The 19,136-nt window shown below is 42.6% G+C and overlaps 1 protein-coding gene across 2 annotated transcripts in view; it reads left to right on the top strand.

Annotated features, from left to right (window-relative positions):
- Positions 1–9,798: 9,798 nt before the first annotated feature.
- The window catches only part of CLTRN (collectrin, amino acid transport regulator), a 34,881-nt gene continuing 25,543 nt past the window's right edge, over positions 9,799–19,136 (top strand). The window contains exons 1-3 of one of the 2 annotated variants that reach the window (XM_061178036.1): positions 9,799–10,054; positions 10,380–10,438; positions 14,976–15,061. In XM_061178036.1, the coding sequence (XP_061034019.1) occupies positions 9,997–10,054; positions 10,380–10,438; positions 14,976–15,061 (203 nt within the window). In that variant the 5' untranslated portion in view covers positions 9,799–9,996. The remainder of the gene's footprint in view (positions 10,055–10,379; positions 10,439–14,975; positions 15,062–19,136) is intronic. The other variant, XM_061178035.1, reaches the window with a different exon arrangement.

The raw sequence follows: 19,136 nt of genomic DNA, 5'->3' as shown, positions 1-19,136 counted from the left end.
TCCACATGATGTAGCTGCTGATCCCCTGCCCTGGGGGTGGTTGTGAATCCGTCCGTAGCCCTTGGTATAGCCAGGAAGAAAATCAACAATGCAGATATGAGTGAATCCAGTTTGCTGGGCCTCGGTTTCTGAAACTGCAACCCCCTTACTTCCCAGACTCTCTGGGACAGCTATTCTACCTTTAAATGCACAAAACCATAAGGGGGTGGAGTTTTCTGGTGACCCTCAGAGCGGAGGAACAGGATTAGAGTAGAGATGGAGCGACTCCCTGCCTCCTACCCCCATCGTACAGAGAAGCCCCGCCGGGACTGTGGCCATCCTAGCGGGGCCAACAGCTGTCCCGGCTCCGGGGCCCACTGCAGCGCGTGATCGTGTGTATGAGAGGATCCCTGTTCTCTCTGCTAGCCTACGCTCCCCTGCTGCCCACGCTCCACATCGCCTCCGGACTTTACCCGAACGTTTCCCAGAGCGGGAACCACTCTGCTCGCTACCGGGACGACAGGCTCATGCGCGCGGCCATCTTGGCCACGCCCCTTGTGCCTAGCCACGCCCCTCACGCAGGGACACGTCATTTCGCTTATTCACGTCACGTCCCCGCGCGCCCGGCCCACGTCCCGACGAAACTTAAAAGTCCCGCCCTGGCCACGCTCCCCATGTCGGAGCCCGAACCTGTTCTCCACCCAGCTCTGCACCTGCTCTCTATCCTGACTACGCCTCTGCTGCCATCGCTCCGGGCCTCCGGCCGCGGTCACGCGCCTGCGCGCTAACTTGGTCCCACCCCTGGCCTCGCCGTGGGCCCACCCCTCCTTGGAGCCGGACCATCTTTGTTGCACACCTTAGAACTGTAAAGCCACTCCCCCACGGACATGCCGCGCCCACGTTCACGGTAAGTCCTTACACTGCGCCTACACCAGGGCCCTCCTTTCTGTTACGTCACTTGCGTCCCATACGCTACTCCGTGGCCCCGCCTCTTCATCGGCGTCCACGCCCCTGATCCGAGTCCTTTCACATTCCTCTTATCCTCTGGGCCACGCTCGTTTCGCTGACCCCACGCCCCTCTCCTGTGCCCATTTCTCTGCTTTCCACTCTGGTAATTCCTCTGCCCTCTGCCCACCTTTCCCGCAGTCTCGACCAAGCCTGTCTTGCCTTTACGAGCGGCTACGCACCGATTGAGTCCCACATTTTCAGGTCAAGCTTCTGTGCTACGCCTAGGCCACGCCCCTCCCGAAATGGCCGTCGCTGACGCTCCTTCCCACGGTGTCCAGACCCCGCCCCTCAAGACCGGGTTACATTCCATCCCCTCTATATTCCACTCCCCTCTGTCCTGGCCAATCCCGGCGCTCCGCCCATGCCGCACTGTACGACCCTGAGTTCCCCATTGATCACGCTAACTCCGCGCATGCGCATTTCCCTGCATTCCGTCATGGCCACTCCCTGGGTTCCCAGGCCATCCCCTTCTGGTTGGACTCTGGCCTGGTCCACGCCTCCTGCTCTCCCTCTGCTGGCCGAGCCTGGTCCTGGGAAGCCGCAGAGAAGCGGGCGGGGCTCACGAATTTCAGGAGAAAGTCGCCCAGGTCTCGGAGCTAGATGTTAGTGGCGTGTATAGGGGTGGGACGAGCCTGCGGATCTCTGCTCCTCGCCTAAAAATGGATTTTCTTCATGTTTCTCGCAGTTCCAAACACCACAACTCCAAGAGTAGAAACCGGATAGGAAACGTAACTGAGGACCAACTGGAACTGTGTTCCTACCAGCTTCCCAGCCGACTTTAAATGCTAGCCGGCTGCATGGAGTAAGCGCACTCCTCTACTTCCTGATGGATGTCTCCTTCAGACGACTTTTTTAGGTACCTAGTGCCCTCCTGCTGTCTAGGACCTGTGGAGACAACACCACACTTAGATTTCTGCTTCTGGCCCCCTACTTTGAGATTAATTTTCTTTACTCTCTCCATTTACAATTCTGGGTCCACAGGAAAAAAGTGAAGAGATTATTACCAGCTTTATTTATTTATTTTTTCCTGTCCAGAAACCTCTGAGTGGGCACTCCTAGGGGAAAGGCACTTTCCATTAGCCATTCAGTTGTTCATTCATTGAAGTCATATTTATGGAGTACTATGTTCCAGTGACAAGACAAACTTCAAGGAGCTTATAGCCTGAAGTTCCCCAGCTTGGGTTTGGATGGGACAAGAATTGATGAGAAAGGGAAGATGTGGTAAGGGGGTCGGTTATAGGTGGAAAAGGACTTGGTAAGTGCTGGTCTCTTTTTTTTAAATTGAGGGATAATTGACATGTTACATTTTATTGGTTTCAGGGGTACACATAATGATTCAACATTTATATAATTGTGAAATGATCACCACAATAAGTCCAGTTAACATCCACACATAGTTACAATTTTTTTTTCTTGTGATGAGACCTTTTAAGGTTTACTCTCTTTGCAACTTTCAAATATACAACACAGTATTATTAACTGTAGTCACCTTTCTGTACATTGCATCCCCATGGCTTATCTATTTTATCAATGTAACTGGAAGTTTGTAGCTTTTCGCCACTTTCACCCATTTTACCCACCCGCACCCCCTGCCTGTGGCAACCACCAGTCTGTTCTCTGTATCTGTGAGTTCGGTTTTTTGTTTTTCTTTGTATGTGTGTTTTTTAGATTCCACATATAAGTGAGATCATATGGTACTTGTTTTCTGTGTCTGGCTTATTTCACTTAGCATAATGCCCTGCATGTTCATTTGTTTGTTTTTGAGAAGCACAGTTTTTCTTGATTTTTAGTCCCAACGGAAATCCTGATTCCTCATCATAATGATGCTATGAACTAAGTAGGAAACAAGTGTCATAAAGTGTAAGTGTCATAAAGAGTTTCATACAGATCTCCTCAATGTAAACTGTTGCCACAATCACAAAGCACAATTAAATCAATTTTATGAACCACCCAAACTTTCCTGTTTATTTGAGATCACAGGCCCTCAGTGGTATGGCTTAGCCAGGGCAGCATTTATATCATCATTCCCCACGATGGCAAGTAACTTTTAGCTCACATGTCGACTGACTGAATAACTGCATTGGGAAGTTTTGTGGCTGAGTCCAGGCTCCGAAGGAAGATGTTCTGTAATAGATTAACAATGTCTGTTGTGGGTCCAGGATGGATGAGTGGTTGCAACAACCTATCTGGCATCTCTGATTTGTAGTAATAGAGGTCTTGCATGCACGTCTTTTAAGCAGTCTTCAAAAACAACATTTCGTACTGTAAGTTTTTGATGATTTCAGACAGTAGAAAGATCAAGGTCACTGTCACTGGCCAAAACTTAAGGGCAGAAACTTTGATGTGTTGCTTACTTCATATGCTTTGTATATCAAGCAGAATGAGGGTAGCTTAAAATTCTGTTATGAAAATGAGAGCATCTAACCTGAAAGATACATGGCCCCTCTACCTCTTTGTAGAGGTTGGTAAAGGCGGTACCTATTGGCAGGGCTAAATGTGACTGGGTGACACTAACTGGCAGCCAGATATAAGATTAAGAATGGAAAATACTACTCCATAGAGCATGGCTACAATAATCTTTAGCCTAGAAAGAATATCATGACTTGTCAAAACTGTGAGAAAACTCTTTTTTTTTAATTTATTTATTTTGGCTGCGTTGGGTTTTCATTGCTGGGCACGGGCTTTCTCTGGTTGCTGTGAGCTGGGGCTACTCTTCGTTGTGGTGCGCGGGCTTCTCATTGCGGTGGCTTCTCTTGTTCGAGAGCACGGGCTCTAGGCACATGGGCTTCAGTAGTTGTGGCACGCAGGCTCAGTAGTTGTGGCTCGCGGGCTCTAGAGCACAGGCTCAGTAGTTGTGGCGCACGGGCTTAGTTGCTCCGTGGCATGTGGGATCTTCCCGGACCAGGGCTCGAACCTGTGTCCCCTGCATTGGCAGGCGGATTCTTAACCACTGCGCCACCAGGGAAGTCCTGAGAAAACTCTTAATGCAACACCCAAGCGAAGTTGGAAAGAGTTAAACATTCAGGAAGAAATGTCAGTAAAGTCTTGTTTTTACTACATGGGACTCATTTTTTTTAATTTTTATTTTTAAAATTTTTATTTATTTATTTTCATTGAAGTATAGTTGGTTTACAATGTTGTGTTAGTTTCAGGTGTACAGCAAAGTGATTCAGTTATATATTTTTTTCAGATTATTTTCCATTATAGTTTATTATAAAATATTGGATATAGTTCCCTGTGGTATACAGTAAATCCTTGTTGCTTATCCAGTTTATGTATAGTGGTGTGTATCTGTTAATCACATACTCCTAATTTATCCCCCACCTTTCCCCTTTGGTAACCATAAGTTTCTTTTCTATGTCTGTGAGTCTTTGTTTTGTATAAAGATTCATTTGTATTGTTTTTTAGATTCCACATATAAGTGATATCATATAACATTTGTCTTCCTCTGTCTGCCTTACTTCACTTCGTATGATATTTTCTAGGTCCGTCCACATTGCTGCAAATGGCAATATTTCATTCTTTTTTATCGCTGAGTAATATTCCATTGTGTATCTATACCGCATCTTCTTAAGCTTATCGTCTGTTGATGGGCACTTGGGTTGCTTCCATGTCTTGGCTATTGTAAATAGTGCTGCTATGAACATTGGGGTGCATGTATCTTTTCAAATTAGAGTTTTCATCTTTTCCGGATATATGCCCAGGAGTAGGATTGCTGGATCCTATGGTAGCTCTATTTTTAGTTTTTTAAGGAACCTGCATACTGTTTTCCATAGTAGCTGCAGCAATTTACATTCTACATAGGACTTATTTTAATGTATTGGTCTTCATGCAGATGAGACACTCAGACAGGCACATATGCATCCTGTTTATGAAACCATCCTTTAAATTGCTACCTTAGGAATATAAAGTTGGCAGAATTACACTCACTCAGTTTGTCTGAATTAATCTTTATTTCCAAACATTAGTGATTAACTTTCTCTGAACTAGAAAATTGTTACCCTGTGTGAAAAAAAGGCAAGGTTCATAATGGTTACAGTTGTTGATTAACCTACAAAATTTGATGAGCCTTCGAATATCGTAGCTTCAGATTTTTTTCTCATCTTAAAAAGGGCATAAGGTACGGGAGTGGAGACAAAAATTTTCCAGAGCCCAGGGCTCCTTGTTTATCAAAGATACTGGGAGTTGTTTTTCTCTGGCTGGGAATGTCAAAAAAATTGCAGTGTACCTCGTGATACTTCATTTCCACAGTCTTGAGCTCCTTAAACTGCCCATTTATGATTCAAATAAGTCAATTCAGTTTTATTAAATTATCAAATATTCATGGGCCATGAGAAATGCAAATGGAACCAAATATAGTCCCTGCCCTCCAGGAGCTTAAAATTTGTAGGACCCAAAAGCAAATCATGTTGGCAATAGATCCATGTACAAACATGAACAAAATGCTATGGGAACACAGGACAAAGAGAGAATAAAAAGTTAGTAGATTAGACAAGTCCACAACAAATAGTAACAGCTAAAAATCTATAACAAAAACAAAAGAAAAGAAAGATTTCTCGAAGGAGGTGATCATTGAGATAGACCTGTAATAGTGGTTAAGATGTTTAAAGATAAAAAAATGAAAGCTCACAGTGCTCAAGGTTGTATAGGTTTACAAAATACCTGTTTGTGACAATGAAACAGAACAATCAGCTTCAAAATTTAAAAGCTACATTGGTTCTCCCTGCTACATCTTGTTTTATTGCAGGTAAATGGAGCATACATAACCCCCCACATGCGTTTACAACTCTGATGTACTTTAAAAGGCATCTTGTGTGAATCAAAAGAACAACTCACGTGTTTTCTTTTCGTGTGATCTCATATTTAATTCACCCTCCAGAGCAGTAAATCAATAGTTATGTGCCAAGAAACTGCTTTCCAGTAGTGTTGTGGAGTATGAAAAAGCACAGAGAAATCAATTTCTCTTTCCTGTCTCAGGAGACTCTGTGCCTTTCATATTGCTCATGACAACAGTAGTCTCAATTTTTTATCTGCGTTCTCTAAACTCTAAACATTGGCAGTAAATAGGACCATATTCAGAATGATTGAAAATGCTTTATTTGTCATCATTACCACTGTTACTGATAAATTATTAAGCTCCTATTTGTGAAATTGCTGAAATGAGCATTGTATGAAGCAAGTTTGATATGAATTCTCTGGAGGTTTAATACTTAAAATTGTGCATGAAAATAAAGGCTAAATATGTACAGGATTTTGAAAAGTGGAAGAAAAAACCCCAATATGTTGAGAGGCAAGAACAATAGCATCTAGTTCTGTGTTCCACCTCTTTTATTGACCTCTCAAGCTCTTTAGTTGTTAAATCATTTTTAGCATGTTCCAAGTGATCCAGACCTTGTAAGAGTCTTCATATTTTAAGTCAAGTTATTGACGGTGTCTTATTTTATCATTATACGTTTTCTCTCTCTATTCATCTGACAGGACCTATAAAAGTCAATATTTTTAATCATTTCATTTTTGGCTGCTGTTTCTTTTGCTAATGACAAGTACTTTTCTAAGCAAATACTGGGGTATAGAAAAATTAAACTGTAATTATAGACTATTTAGAAAATAGAATGAGATTACTGTACATCTGTACTTCTTATGTCATGTGGCTAGAACAGTACTCCAAGGAAAATTCATAGCCACAGATATTTTCACATTAACTGAGAAAGATTAAAAATAAATAAGCCTACTAGCCAACTCGAGAGTTATAAAAAGAACAAGAAAACCAGCATGACAGAAAGAGTAAAGACTTAATAAATGTAAAGACGGATGAATCAGAAAGCAGAAAGAAAGGAATTAAAAATTAAATGCAAGATCTTGTTCTTTGTTTAAACAACAACAAAAATAGGTAAATTTCTGGAAAGAACAAAGGGGAAATGAGAAAAAGATTAATATATAACTGGAAAATATAAAGGAAATATAACAATGAATGGAGTATTTTATGGGAAATATTGTATAAAGTCCATGAGGAAACTGGAAAATCTTAATGAAATGAATGCTTTTCTTGGATATTGTAAACAGCGAAAAGGGACTCAGAAAGAAATACGAAACCTGAAATTAATGACAATATAAGAAAATTTTAAAAGAACTCTTCCTCCGAAATATGTATGGTCCAGAATCTTCAGCTCTGAATATTTTATTTCTTCTACATTTTCAAGTATTTGTAAACATAGACAATGTTAGAAATCTTTCTGTACCATTTTCAACATGGTAATACGAGGGCTGGAAAAAAGAATCAGCACTTGAAAAGGAACCTAAATATTCTTCTACAAAAATGGATTTAAAAACCTAAAGAAAGAAAAACACAGCAACTAAGTCCAGAAGCATGTTAGAAATCATCAAACTGAGCTTATCTAAGGGTTGGATCAATGTAAAGAAAATTTAAATATAATGTACCAAATGGTAAAAATTCTCGGATCATATTAATAGATACTGAAAAGGCAGGTGATACAATTCAATATAGGTTATTGAATACAATTCAATAAAGGGAATTTTCAGTAAACTAGGAATAAAATAAATTTGATATATCTCATGATCTATCAAATTTAAAGTGACTCACCAGGGAATTCCCTGGCCATCCAGTGGTTAGGACTCCACGCGTTCATTGCCGAGGGCACGGGTTCGATCCCTGGTCGGGGAAGTAAGATTCCACAAGCCAGACAGCGCGGCATGCATGCATGCATGCATAAATCAATAAATCAATAAATCAATAAAAATAAAGCGACTCACCAGATCCCGTGGAGGAGCAGCTTTCCCTTCAGGGTGAGGAAGAAGACAAGGGCCCATGTGATTGCCACCGCGATGTTTCCCTGTTCTCATAGGGCCACTACAGTGAGACGAAACAACAATAACATCACACGAGAACATACAAGAAGATCCAAGGCTAAGGAAGGTGTGTTTCAACTATTAAAATATATTCACATTGGTCGTCCATGCGGGTAGTATTATGGGTATTTTGTACTTTTCTCTTTTTGCCTCTCTGTATTTTCTGTACAGAACTTCTATTGTTCTTTTTTCTATTGTTTTTAAAAATGAGACAACAAACATTGAGAAATCATAATTCAAAAGAGAAAAGATTTTTCTTCTCTTTTCAAATGAGTGGCTTACACTGACAAAAACTCAGCATTTTACTGTCTTCAATCCTCCTCACATAAGTGACTAAGTAAAAGCAAAAGAGAGACATTTGATACTTTTATGAAGTTTTAAGGCTAAAGAAGGCTGAATCAGATTTCTATCTCGCTAACAGGGCTTTGTTCCTTGATGCAAATAATCAGCTTTGTTACCATCTCTGTCTATTCCCTCCCCGCCCCCAGGATGCCTTTATCTAGTCTAACATTTCCTAAGATAACTTCATCTAGTCTGACTTTGTTTTCAGGGGTCAGTTATGCGGGCCCTTCCTTCTAGGAAATTTCCATTTCATCTAATAGTGAAATTTCTGGAATGACTAGGCTAACTTTTGGCCACTTCTCTCTCTAGTACAACTTTTCCTGACTCTGTGCCCTGGTAACCAAGGTGAAGGAGATGAGGAAAAGCTCCTTAAGTGGAGTTAGCCAACAGCAGTGGGTCATCTATGATAAGCTATCACCCTAACCAGGAAGGGGAAATGAGAAGTGTAGCTGTTGATATTTTTCTTGTTGCTGCTTTAAAAATCCAAATTTTCTGTTTTACAGCGGGGTCACCCGATCTAATTTTTCCATTCATGGTTTTCAAGCAACGAGGTGGAATCTGGGGACTGAACACATGCAGAGGCGGCGTGGTAGAGAGGGAAGTCCTGACACTGACCTGCTGGGGGGCTTGACTGGCACCTGTAGAATGCCCACTAGGGGAAAGGTTCTTCTCCACTCACTGCCGTAGTCCTCAGAGCATCTCTGAGGTTTCGTTACAATTTCAGTTTTGATCAGTGATGACCCTGAGACACAGTCGGGTTCAGTGTGGTGGAGATAGGGTTCAAGTGTAAGTCATCCAGGCTGGTAAAGTGACACCCATTCCACTCCCGGTTGCCACCAATGCCTTAAATAGTGGATCCTCGGTTTCCTCGTATGTAAGATGATTATACCACAGCAACTGTGGGGTGCTGTTTTGAGGATTAGAGAAATAATTCAGCAAAGCTAGTTCATGGTAGGTAGCTCCTAATTACTGTCGTATAGCTGCACTGAGCAATGTAGTTGCTTAGCCACATGTTTCTACTTAAATTAAATTAACTTAATAAAAATTCATTTTCTCAGCAGCACTAGCCCCATTGCAAGTGCTCAACAGCCACCTATGCCTAGTGGCTACCATATTGTCCGTATTGTGTACATATTGTATAGTGCAGATATAGAACGTTTCCATCATCACAGAATGGTCCATTGGATAGCACTGCTGTACATCATTAACTTTGATTTTACACAACTACCAGAGCTTAGCGCTGAGCAAAACCATTCTCTTTGAATTGGAAGCTCTCCTGAATGTTTACCTGTGGAGGTGAGAGTCTAATGAGGCCAGTCTTGGAAGGGTGTCCTTTGTTCACCAGAGATAGAAAGGAGTGATGTTTGTTTCCTAAATTAAGAGAGTCTATCTACACGCCAGAGATATTTCAGCCCTGAAAAGATGGGAAGTTCATGCCAAGGTAAACCTCCAGAAAGGACTAATTCTTTCCACCGTGCATTTAACCAGACAACAACAGAAGAAAGGTGGGGGGAGGATTCCGACTTTTGAGTCAGCAGAGAAAACATTCTTTGGAGGTAGAATTTGGAAAGGACAGCTAATCTGTTTTCCAAACAGATTTTCGTAAATAACTGACAGGAGATGGGCTGCTTCTATCAAAGTATTAACCCAGATGATGGGGGTTAATCATTAAACCTTTTAGGTGGTGGCTTGCTTGTTTGTCTGATATTCTAATCCGGGTCACAGAATGGCTAAGGCAGCTTTAAGTGAAGGGTGGATTTTTTTCCCCTCCGTTTGCCTTGTGTTTTCCACTTTGAAAGAATGTTGTGGCTGCTCTTTTTTCTAGTGACTGCTATTCATGCCGAACTCTGTCAACCAGGTACGTAAGCCTTGAAACTTCAAAACAGATGAACAGTTTTCTAAATGATTGACAAGTCTCTGCCTGAAAGACTTCTTTATTTTTCTAAATCTGCCGTCGTGTCATGGCTTGAAAGTTGAGCCTGTGAATGCTTTATGAGTTTGAAGTAAAAATTTCAACCATTTAAGATGATTGCAGTTAAACTTTCAGGAGTATCTGGGGCAGTTTAATTGCAATTCTGTGTTCTGTTGATTCGAGTTGCATTAAATATTAGGATTTATCAGGTTCCATTTTGGCAGATTTTATCATCATATAGTGCTCTCTCTCTCTTTTTTCTCTCTGGCAGATGCAGAAAATGCTTTTAAAGTGAGACTTAGTCTCAGAACAGCTCTGGGAGATAAAGCAGTAAGTGAAGAAACTTGTATGTTCCTTTAAAATTTTGTTTGCTAATAACACTGCTTTCTCTGCATAGTTATCTTAAACTTGTATAGATTGCTTCTAAAGACCTCAAATCTGATATTTTCTTAAAGCAAAAAGATTGTAGTAAAATAGAAATTGTTAATAAAGTGATTTTGCCTGAAGTATTTAATCTGCAGTGTATGCTGGAAAATATGTGAAGTTCTGTACTACCCAAAACAATTTTGCAAGCCTGCACGTTTCAACCTAGCAGAGTGGAGCAAAGGGGCCTGAGTCAGGCTCTCAGGTACGGGTTGGGCTCTGCTCCTCACCGTTGTGGTCATTTGAACTTTGTCAGTGACTTTTCTCATCATTGAAAGGAGGGCATGTTTCACCCACCTGAGATCTTTCATAGCACAAAATGTTCCAATTCTCAGGTGAGGTTTCTTCAATTCTTCTCAAATATCAAAGTAATAACATGAAATATATGCTTATGAAATTAAAGTTTAAAAAAATACTCATGGGGCTCCGGTAGCTATAGGAACAGTAAAGACTGTTGAATTAATAAGAGGGAGTTGTGTCATTCTAGTTTCGGTTTTCCGGCATGGTCTGTGACAATTTTCCCGAATAGAAGGTGATAGTAAGACGCCTCAGGCTAGAGATGATAAAAGAGTGCTAAAGATACTTGGAAGTATTCAGTTTGCAGGGCAATCCACCGTTTTGTTCACTCAGTGAGTAATAATCATTCTAACAGCCAGCATTCCTTGAGAACTTAGTTTACTTTCTAGCTGGGACCCTTCTAATCACTTTGCTCACATCAGCTCATTTAGCCCTCACAACAACCGTTTGAGGGAGGTGGCATGGGCATTCCCATTCTCATTAGGTGCATGAGAAAACTGAGGCGCAAAGACATTACGTGGCCTACTCAAGATCTCAAGTCAGCAAGGGGCAGGGGTCAGGTTTGAACCCAGGCAGTCTGACTGCAGAATCCACCATCTCTGCCAGTGCGTAGGGTTGCTTATCCCAGGATCCTCTGAGGGCAGGCACCATGCTGGATGCTGGGGATGCAGTGCAGCTAAAACCAGGCTCATCCTTGCCCTTGGGGAGCTTATAGTAGTGGAATTGGTTGCATATTAATGAACCAAATGCAAGTGTGTAATCTTGACGAGCATTACAGGGAGGAGAAGTACATAGGGGTTTTGGCCTCATGAGGGGCCGCAGTAACTGGCATTTGCTGTGAGGTCTAAAGCATGAGTAAAAGTGAACCAGGGGATGAAAGGAAAGAGGGCGGAGGGACCAGCACATGCAAAGGCTTATTATAGGAAAGAACTTGGGGAGAGTGAAGGGTGGAAGGAAGGGCAAGGTGCCTGGAAGTGGAGCAGTGAGGAGGAGCATGGCGCATGATGAGCTTTGAGAGGAAGGAGGGGTCAGGCCAAAGAATGTGTGGACTGTGTTGAGGAGTTTTGATATTGTCTTTTTTTTTAATAAATGTATCTATTTATTTATTTATTTATTTTTGGCTGTGTTGGGTCTTCGTTGCTGTGCACGGGCTTTTCTCTAGTTGCAGCGAGCGGGGGCTACTCTTTGTTGCTGCGCGTGGGCTCCTCATTGCGGTGGCTTCTCTTGTTGCAGAACACGGGCTCTAGGCATGCCGGCTTCAGTAGTTGTGGCACGCGGGCTCTAGAACGCAGGCTCAGTAGTTGTGGCACGCGGGCTCAGTAGTTGCGGCTCACAGGCTGTAGAGCGCAGCCTCAGTAGTTGTGGCGCACGGGCTTAGTTGCTCCGCGGCATGTGGGGTCTTCCTGGACCAGGGCTCGAACCCGTGTCCCCTGCATTGGCAGGCGGACTGCTAACCACTGCACCATCAGGGAAGTCCTTGATATTATCTTTAAAGCAAGGAGGAGTTTCGTGGAAGGGGTGTCGTGACAGAATTTGTGTTTACAAGACACTTTGGCCACAGCGTGGAAGACAGAGTCAAGGGGACTGGAGTAGAGAGGAGGAGCCAGTTGGGAGGCAGTTGGAGTAGTGCAGGTGGGAGGTGATGGCTATTTGCAGTATGGTGTGTTGGTGGAGAGAGGGGGCAGTGAAGGGATTTGAGAGCCACGGGGATGGGATGACAAGGAAGAGAGGACGAGGGGTCAAGGATGAGCTTTTGTTTCTAATTATGCACCTGGATGCATGATGGCCCATTTATGAGTCAGGGAACCAAGAACCAACAAGAAAACCATGCCTTTAATTTTGGACTTACTGAGTTTGAGGTATTATTGACAAACAGGCAAGGACAGAGCTGGCTTGAGATATGCATTCCTGCGTCACCTGCACTGAGGTGGTAATGACAGTGCTGAGGGAGAAAGCGGAGGGTGGCAAGAGGAGAGGGGCTAGCCTTGAGCTTAGCGATTCTCGAAAGCTTAAAGCCCTTGTAGAGGAGGGTGAACCTGCAAAGGAGGCAGAGGGGCAGGAGGAAAACCAGGACGATGCTGTATCACGAAAGGGAAGAGAGTGCTTTCAGATGAAGGGACTGTTCAAGAGCATCAAATGCTGTTGAGAGGCCAAGCGAGGCGTGACTGAAAACCGCTCATTGTGTTGAGCAACGTGAAGGTCATTGGTAACGTGAGAGAGCTGCTTTGTAGAGTGGAGGGATTGGAAGGCAGATGGTGGAGGAGGTTAAGAATAAGTGGGCAGTGGGGCTTCCCTGGTGGCACAGTGGTTAAGAATCCGCCTGCCAATACAGGGCACACGGGTTTGAGCCCTGGTCCGGGAAGATCCCACAGGCTGCAGAGTAACTAAACCCGTGCGCCACAACTACTGAGCCTGCGCTGTAGAGCCCGCGAGCCACAACTACTGAAGCCCATGTGCCACAACTACTGAGCCTGCGTGCCTAGAACCCGTGCTCCGCAACAAGAGAAGCCACCGCAATGAAGAGTAGCCCCTGCTCGCCGCAACTAGAGAAAGCCCATGCACAACAACGAAGACCCAGCACAGCCAAAAATAAATAAAATAAATAAATTTATAAAAAAAAAAAAAGAGTAAGTGGGCAGTGACCCTATAAAGACAGAAGGATGGACAACTCCTTTGGGAATTTTGGCTGTGAAGGGAAGGAGAGAGACAGCAGTGGGTAGAAGAAGGAGGACTGAATAAAGTGCTTTAGTTTTGCTGTTGTTTTAATGGGAAAGACTTGAGCATAGTTCATAGTCAACGGACAGCCTCCAGTCAGCACTGAATGCACAGAAGAGAGGGGGAAACTGTATTGTTTAGATCCTGGGAAGGGCCGAATGGAAGCGTTCCTAATAGAGGTGGACAGAACAGCCGTTGACAGGAGGAGAAACACCACATCTGGCCCTTCGGGGGAGGATGTGGATAAGACATGTGCCTATGGAGGAAGTTTTGTACTTGGTGTCAGGAGGGCGGGGGAGTGTAAGTGGATGACTCGAGATGTATCAGTAACTTATAAAACAAGAGCGCCTAGTGAGAGTGAGGTTTGAGGGAAGCACTGAGATTTGGGGAGGCCTGAAGGAGCTTTGAAATAGTCATTGTGAACCATGAGAGAGAGAAAACTGATGGAGAATCCTAAGGGGATCCCAGGCAATTTGGGAGTAGGTCATCATGAGTTTAGAGTTAAGCCACAAAACTTGTTTTGTGATTTTCTCCAGTTACACTTGATTACCACCTAAAATGTGGGGTCAGCCACTTCAGTTTGCTAGGGCTGCTGTAACACAGTACCACCGATTGAGTGGCTTAAACAACAGAAATTTGTTTTCTCTCATTCTGGAGGCTGGAAGTCTAAGATCAAGGTGTCAGCAGGGTCGGTTCCTTCTGAGTTCTGTGAGGGAGGGATGTGTTCCAGGCCTCTCCCCTTGGCTTCTAGATGGCTGTCTTCTCCCTGTGTCTACACGTCTTCCCTCTGTATGTGTCTGTGACAAATTTCCTGTTCTTACAAGGACACCCGTCATATTGGATTAGGGCCCACCCTAGTGATCTAATTGTAACCTAATCACCTGTGTAAAGACACTATCTCCATATATGGTTCCATTCTGAGGTACTGGGGGGTTAGGATTTTAACATATGAATTTCTTTGTAGGGGGGTACAATTCAGCCCGTAATACACACATACACTCAAGTTTTCAGCTGAGAATATAAAAAGTAAAATTGTACCGGTGTTAATAAAGGAAAGGAAGCTGAGAAGGGGAGTCAGTTTATGAGGGAAAGGTGAAAGGAAAGAAGGGAATCAACTGTTTATGTCCAGGATGAGATGTCCAAATGACCTATTTGTTGACTGGCTACTAATAACTGCAGATTTGGAAGAAGATAATGCAATGGGAAACACACCACACTTACAATGATAGAATAGCCAGGAAACTCTATCCTGAACATTATGGTGACATGATTTATCATGGTCTCCAGTCTTTATTGTATGAGGAAGATGAGAGAGAGACACAGACAGACAGACAGATACACACCAACACCAGTGTGGCCACAGTTAGAACCCAATGGACCAATTTTTACCCCATGCCTCTTCACTTTACCTTCGGTTTTACTTCTCTTTCAGTATGCGTGGGATACAAATGAAGAATATCTCTTCAAAGCGATGGTGGCTTTCTCCATGAGAAGAGTTCCCAACAGAGAAGCAACTGAGTAAGTAAGCAATGAAAAGTCTAAATTGATTGTTTGCAGTATTATTTGAGACAGGACATTAATTCAAAACTCAATCTTGAAAATAATGTATACATCTAATTTTTAAGGGACCCACATTTTAATTTAACATTAAAAAGAACCTTTATAATCTAGCTCAGCTTATAGTTTATATCATGTTCTAACAATGCTCTTCATTCAATAGGCACTATGAAGATAAATATAAAAATTTGTAGTTAACATGTCATAAGCTTTCTACATTTCTATATATATATGTGTGTGTGTGTGTGTATATATATATATATATATATATATATATATATATACACACACACACACACACATATATATATATATATTTCTCTTGCAGGTAGATAGATAGATAGATAGATAGATAAGATAGAAAGAAAAGAGTTCCCTTCTCATTGTATTGGTCTGCTCTGGCTGCCATAACAAAATACCACAGACTGGGTGGCTTAAACAACAGAAATTTATTTCTCACAGTTCTGGAGGCTAGGAAGTTGAAGATTAAGATGCTGACAAGGTAGGTTTCATTCTGAGGCCTCTTCTTTCAGCTTGTAGGCAACACCAAATCTTTGTATGCTCACATGGCCTCTTGTTTGTTGAGGGGGAAGTGGCAGGGGAGAGAGTGAGCATTCTGGTGCCTTTTTGGATGAGGGCGCTCATCCTCTCTATCAGGGCTCCACCATTATGACCTCATTTAACTGTAATTATCTCCTTATAGGCCCTATCTCCAACTATTAATACATTCACATTTGGGGTTAGGACTTCAACATATGAACTTGGGGGGCAAGGGGATACGTGCATAGCACTCATTTTGAAAATAACTTACATATGTATAGGTTCATCGCACTGTTGGTATCTATCATAGCACCTTGTTTATTTTCTTCAAAGCCTTAGTACAACTTTTAATAGTTTTACATTTGAATCTGTTCTTCCGAAGGAATCTTCCCTATTTGTGATGTTTCCTTCCATCTCCATTTGTGATTAGGGTAACACTCCTGGCTTCTCTCTACTCCCTTACTTCACTCTTCCCTTGAGAGGTGAAATGACTGATTTGATCGGTGGGCTGGAAGGATAAACTGGGCATGGGTTCCCTTCCCTTGAGGAGCCGGCCTGCCCTCAGCACGCATTTTTCTGTGCTGCTCCCCACACTAGGTACAGAATCAGGCCCTGCCTGGGCAAGCTTACACACCCACACGGCTGTCCGTGCTGTCTGTAGCTGTAGACTGTTTAGATTGGTAGGTACCAGATCCTAAGGTGTTAAATATCTTGCATATTACACCAGTATATGGTGATACCTGCCTCAGTTCAGCTCTGCCTGGGTCACTATAGATGAATTTATCTCATCGCAGGATATTTTTAAAATTAGGAAGGAAATTTGCCCGCTGATAAAAGTCATATCCTCCAACACAGCCTTTTATTTTGGTCTCCTGTCTGCTTCATTCTTTTGTCTTAATTTTATTGAGAACTTGGCAAAGAGGTTTTCTATTTATTGTCTTCCTCAGACCCACAATGTGTTATGCATGGGCTGTGAATATAAGGGATAAAACAGAAGAGTAAAATTTGGGGGAGCAAAATAAACATATGATATGTGGATTTGTGTGTACACAAACACACACATATATACACAACACACGTATGTATTTTAAGATACGTAACATAGTCACATGATTCAAAAAATTAAAAGAAGGAGGTGTAAGGTAAAAAAAAATTATGCCCTACGTGAACTTTACTCCTGTTTTATAGATTTTTAGAAAAGATATATTTGCCTTTATCTTATGCCTTTAAAGGGAAGCATTCTTTCCAAAACAATTTATAATAAGCTTTTAAAAATAAAAATGAGAAGATTGCCTGCCAAAAAATAAAAAAGGAAAAATATAAGGAGAAGAGGGAACCCATGTACACTGTTGGTGGGGACGTAAATTGTACAGCCGCTGTGGAAAACAGTATGGAGGTTTCTCAAAAAACTAAACATAGAACTACCATATGACCCTGCAATTCCATTCCTGGGTATATATCAGAAAAAAAGAAAAACCCTAACTCAAAAAGATACATGCACCCCAATGTACACAGCAGTGTTATTTACAATAGCCAAGACATGGAAGCAACCTAAGTGTCCATCAGCAGAAGAATGGATAAAGAAGATGTGGTGTGTACACACACACACACACACACACACACACATCCACATATATACATATACATACAATGGAATACTACTCAACCAAAAAAAAGAATGAAAATTTGCCATTTGCAGCAACGTGGATGGACTTGGGAGGCTATTATGCTTAGTGAAATAATAAGACAAGTACTGTATGTTATCACTTATATGTGGAATCTAAAAACTAAAGTAGTGAGTATAACAAAAAGAAACACACTCAGATATAGAGAACAACCTAGTGGTTCCCACTGGGGAGAGGGAAGGGGGAGGGGCAAGATGGGGGAGGGGGTTAAGAGGTACAGACTACTATATATAAAATAAATAAGCTGCAAGGATATATTATACAGCACAGAGAATATAGCCAGTATTTTATAATAGCTATAAATGGAGTTATAGCCTTTAAAATTGTGAATCACTGTGTTGTACACCTGAAACTTATATAATATTGTACATAAAACTATACCTCAACTTTAAAAAACGAAAAAAAAGAGAAAAATATAAGGAAAAAAGCCGCTGGTCATCTCACAATGCTAGCTCCTCAATTAGTCTCTTTTTATCTTATTGTCATTTTTGATCAACAGATTTTATACATTGCTGTGTTCATTGTATTATTAATTCCTCTTAGTACCTAAATTTCACCTTGTAAATGACTATGTTATATCACATTTCCATTCTTAGGAAAAGTTAATTTAAATATGTAACATTTCAGATAAGTTTTGAGGAATTCACTTTGGGAATTTGATTTTTCGGAACCCGGACATTGTAGGAGTCTGTGAATATGTAATCTGGTTTATTTGCAAAGGTGTTTTAATTGGAACTGGGTGCATAGGCTATATAGAGGCTTTTGTTGCCAATGTCAGTTGAAAAATTGAAAAGTGCAAACCTAGATTGGGGTCAACAAATTGTTTTCCTGTAAATGCTCAGGCAGCTTGAGTTCCAGCAGCACTGCTCTCAGGGGGCTGAGGGATGAGGGCTGCCTCATGAATCAGGATGTGTTTAAGATGCAGTACAAGTGCTGCCCCCTAACGGTGGCTGCTGCTTTACATGAGCAGGTTTCCTCTATGGGAAAGGGCACCACACAGTGCAAGATGAATTGAAAACAACTTCCCAGATAGGCTGCCTCTCCCGAGTGTGGTGGGTAATAGAAAGACACCACTAGCTTGGCAAATGGATCAGATTTTAAATGTGCTTTTCAGAGGTCTTTTGGTGCCAGTGTGAGGCAGAGTGGATTCTAGAGGGTGGGAAGTATGCCTGTTAGGATGGCTTTAGGGATTCAAATCTTGAACATTGGCCGGTTTTTTAAATCGTTTTTTTCCTATCCTGTCATTGCTTATTCTATGGATGCTGCAGAAAACTTAGAGCTACTGAGATGCACTGGGTGGAAAATGTAAAGAGTAACTCACTAAAGATAGTCAAATAATGAACAGAGTAATGAAGACTCTTCGTCCCACCTTTCACCCAGTCCTAACTACGGTATCTCATATCAAGAGTGATCACCTCCAGTGACACAGGGCTCAGTGTCTCCTCTGCATATTTGGGAACCTGCCGCCAGCCTACCCTTGACCCAGTATAAGCTGGATTGACTCTGCAAGAGGGTGTTCTTTCTAAAGCGAGGTCCTGGCCACATCCATGAAGGACTTGCAGGAGAGCTGAACGGGTCCAGTCACCATGACCCCAAGCGGGCAGTGGAAGAGAAGGTCGAGGGTCCGAGAGGCAGAGGGCGAGGCCCTGCAGAGAGGGTGTGGCGTGTCCACGGCCTTCCCCGCAGGACGGGGGCGGGGATGGGTCCCAGTGCGGGTGCACCACGCAGCCCGCTGGGAGCTGACAGCTGGGTCCATGTGATGAGTTAGCGCCCAGGCCACACTAGTGGCCCCCTTGCGTGTTCCCCTGCCC

This window comes from Eubalaena glacialis, chromosome X (genome assembly GCF_028564815.1).
Source record: "Eubalaena glacialis isolate mEubGla1 chromosome X, mEubGla1.1.hap2.+ XY, whole genome shotgun sequence".
In the NCBI taxonomy this organism is placed as follows: Eukaryota; Metazoa; Chordata; class Mammalia; order Artiodactyla; family Balaenidae; genus Eubalaena; species Eubalaena glacialis.
The sequence above is the reverse complement of the archived record's forward strand: the minus strand, read 5'-3'. Positions and strand labels throughout refer to the sequence as shown.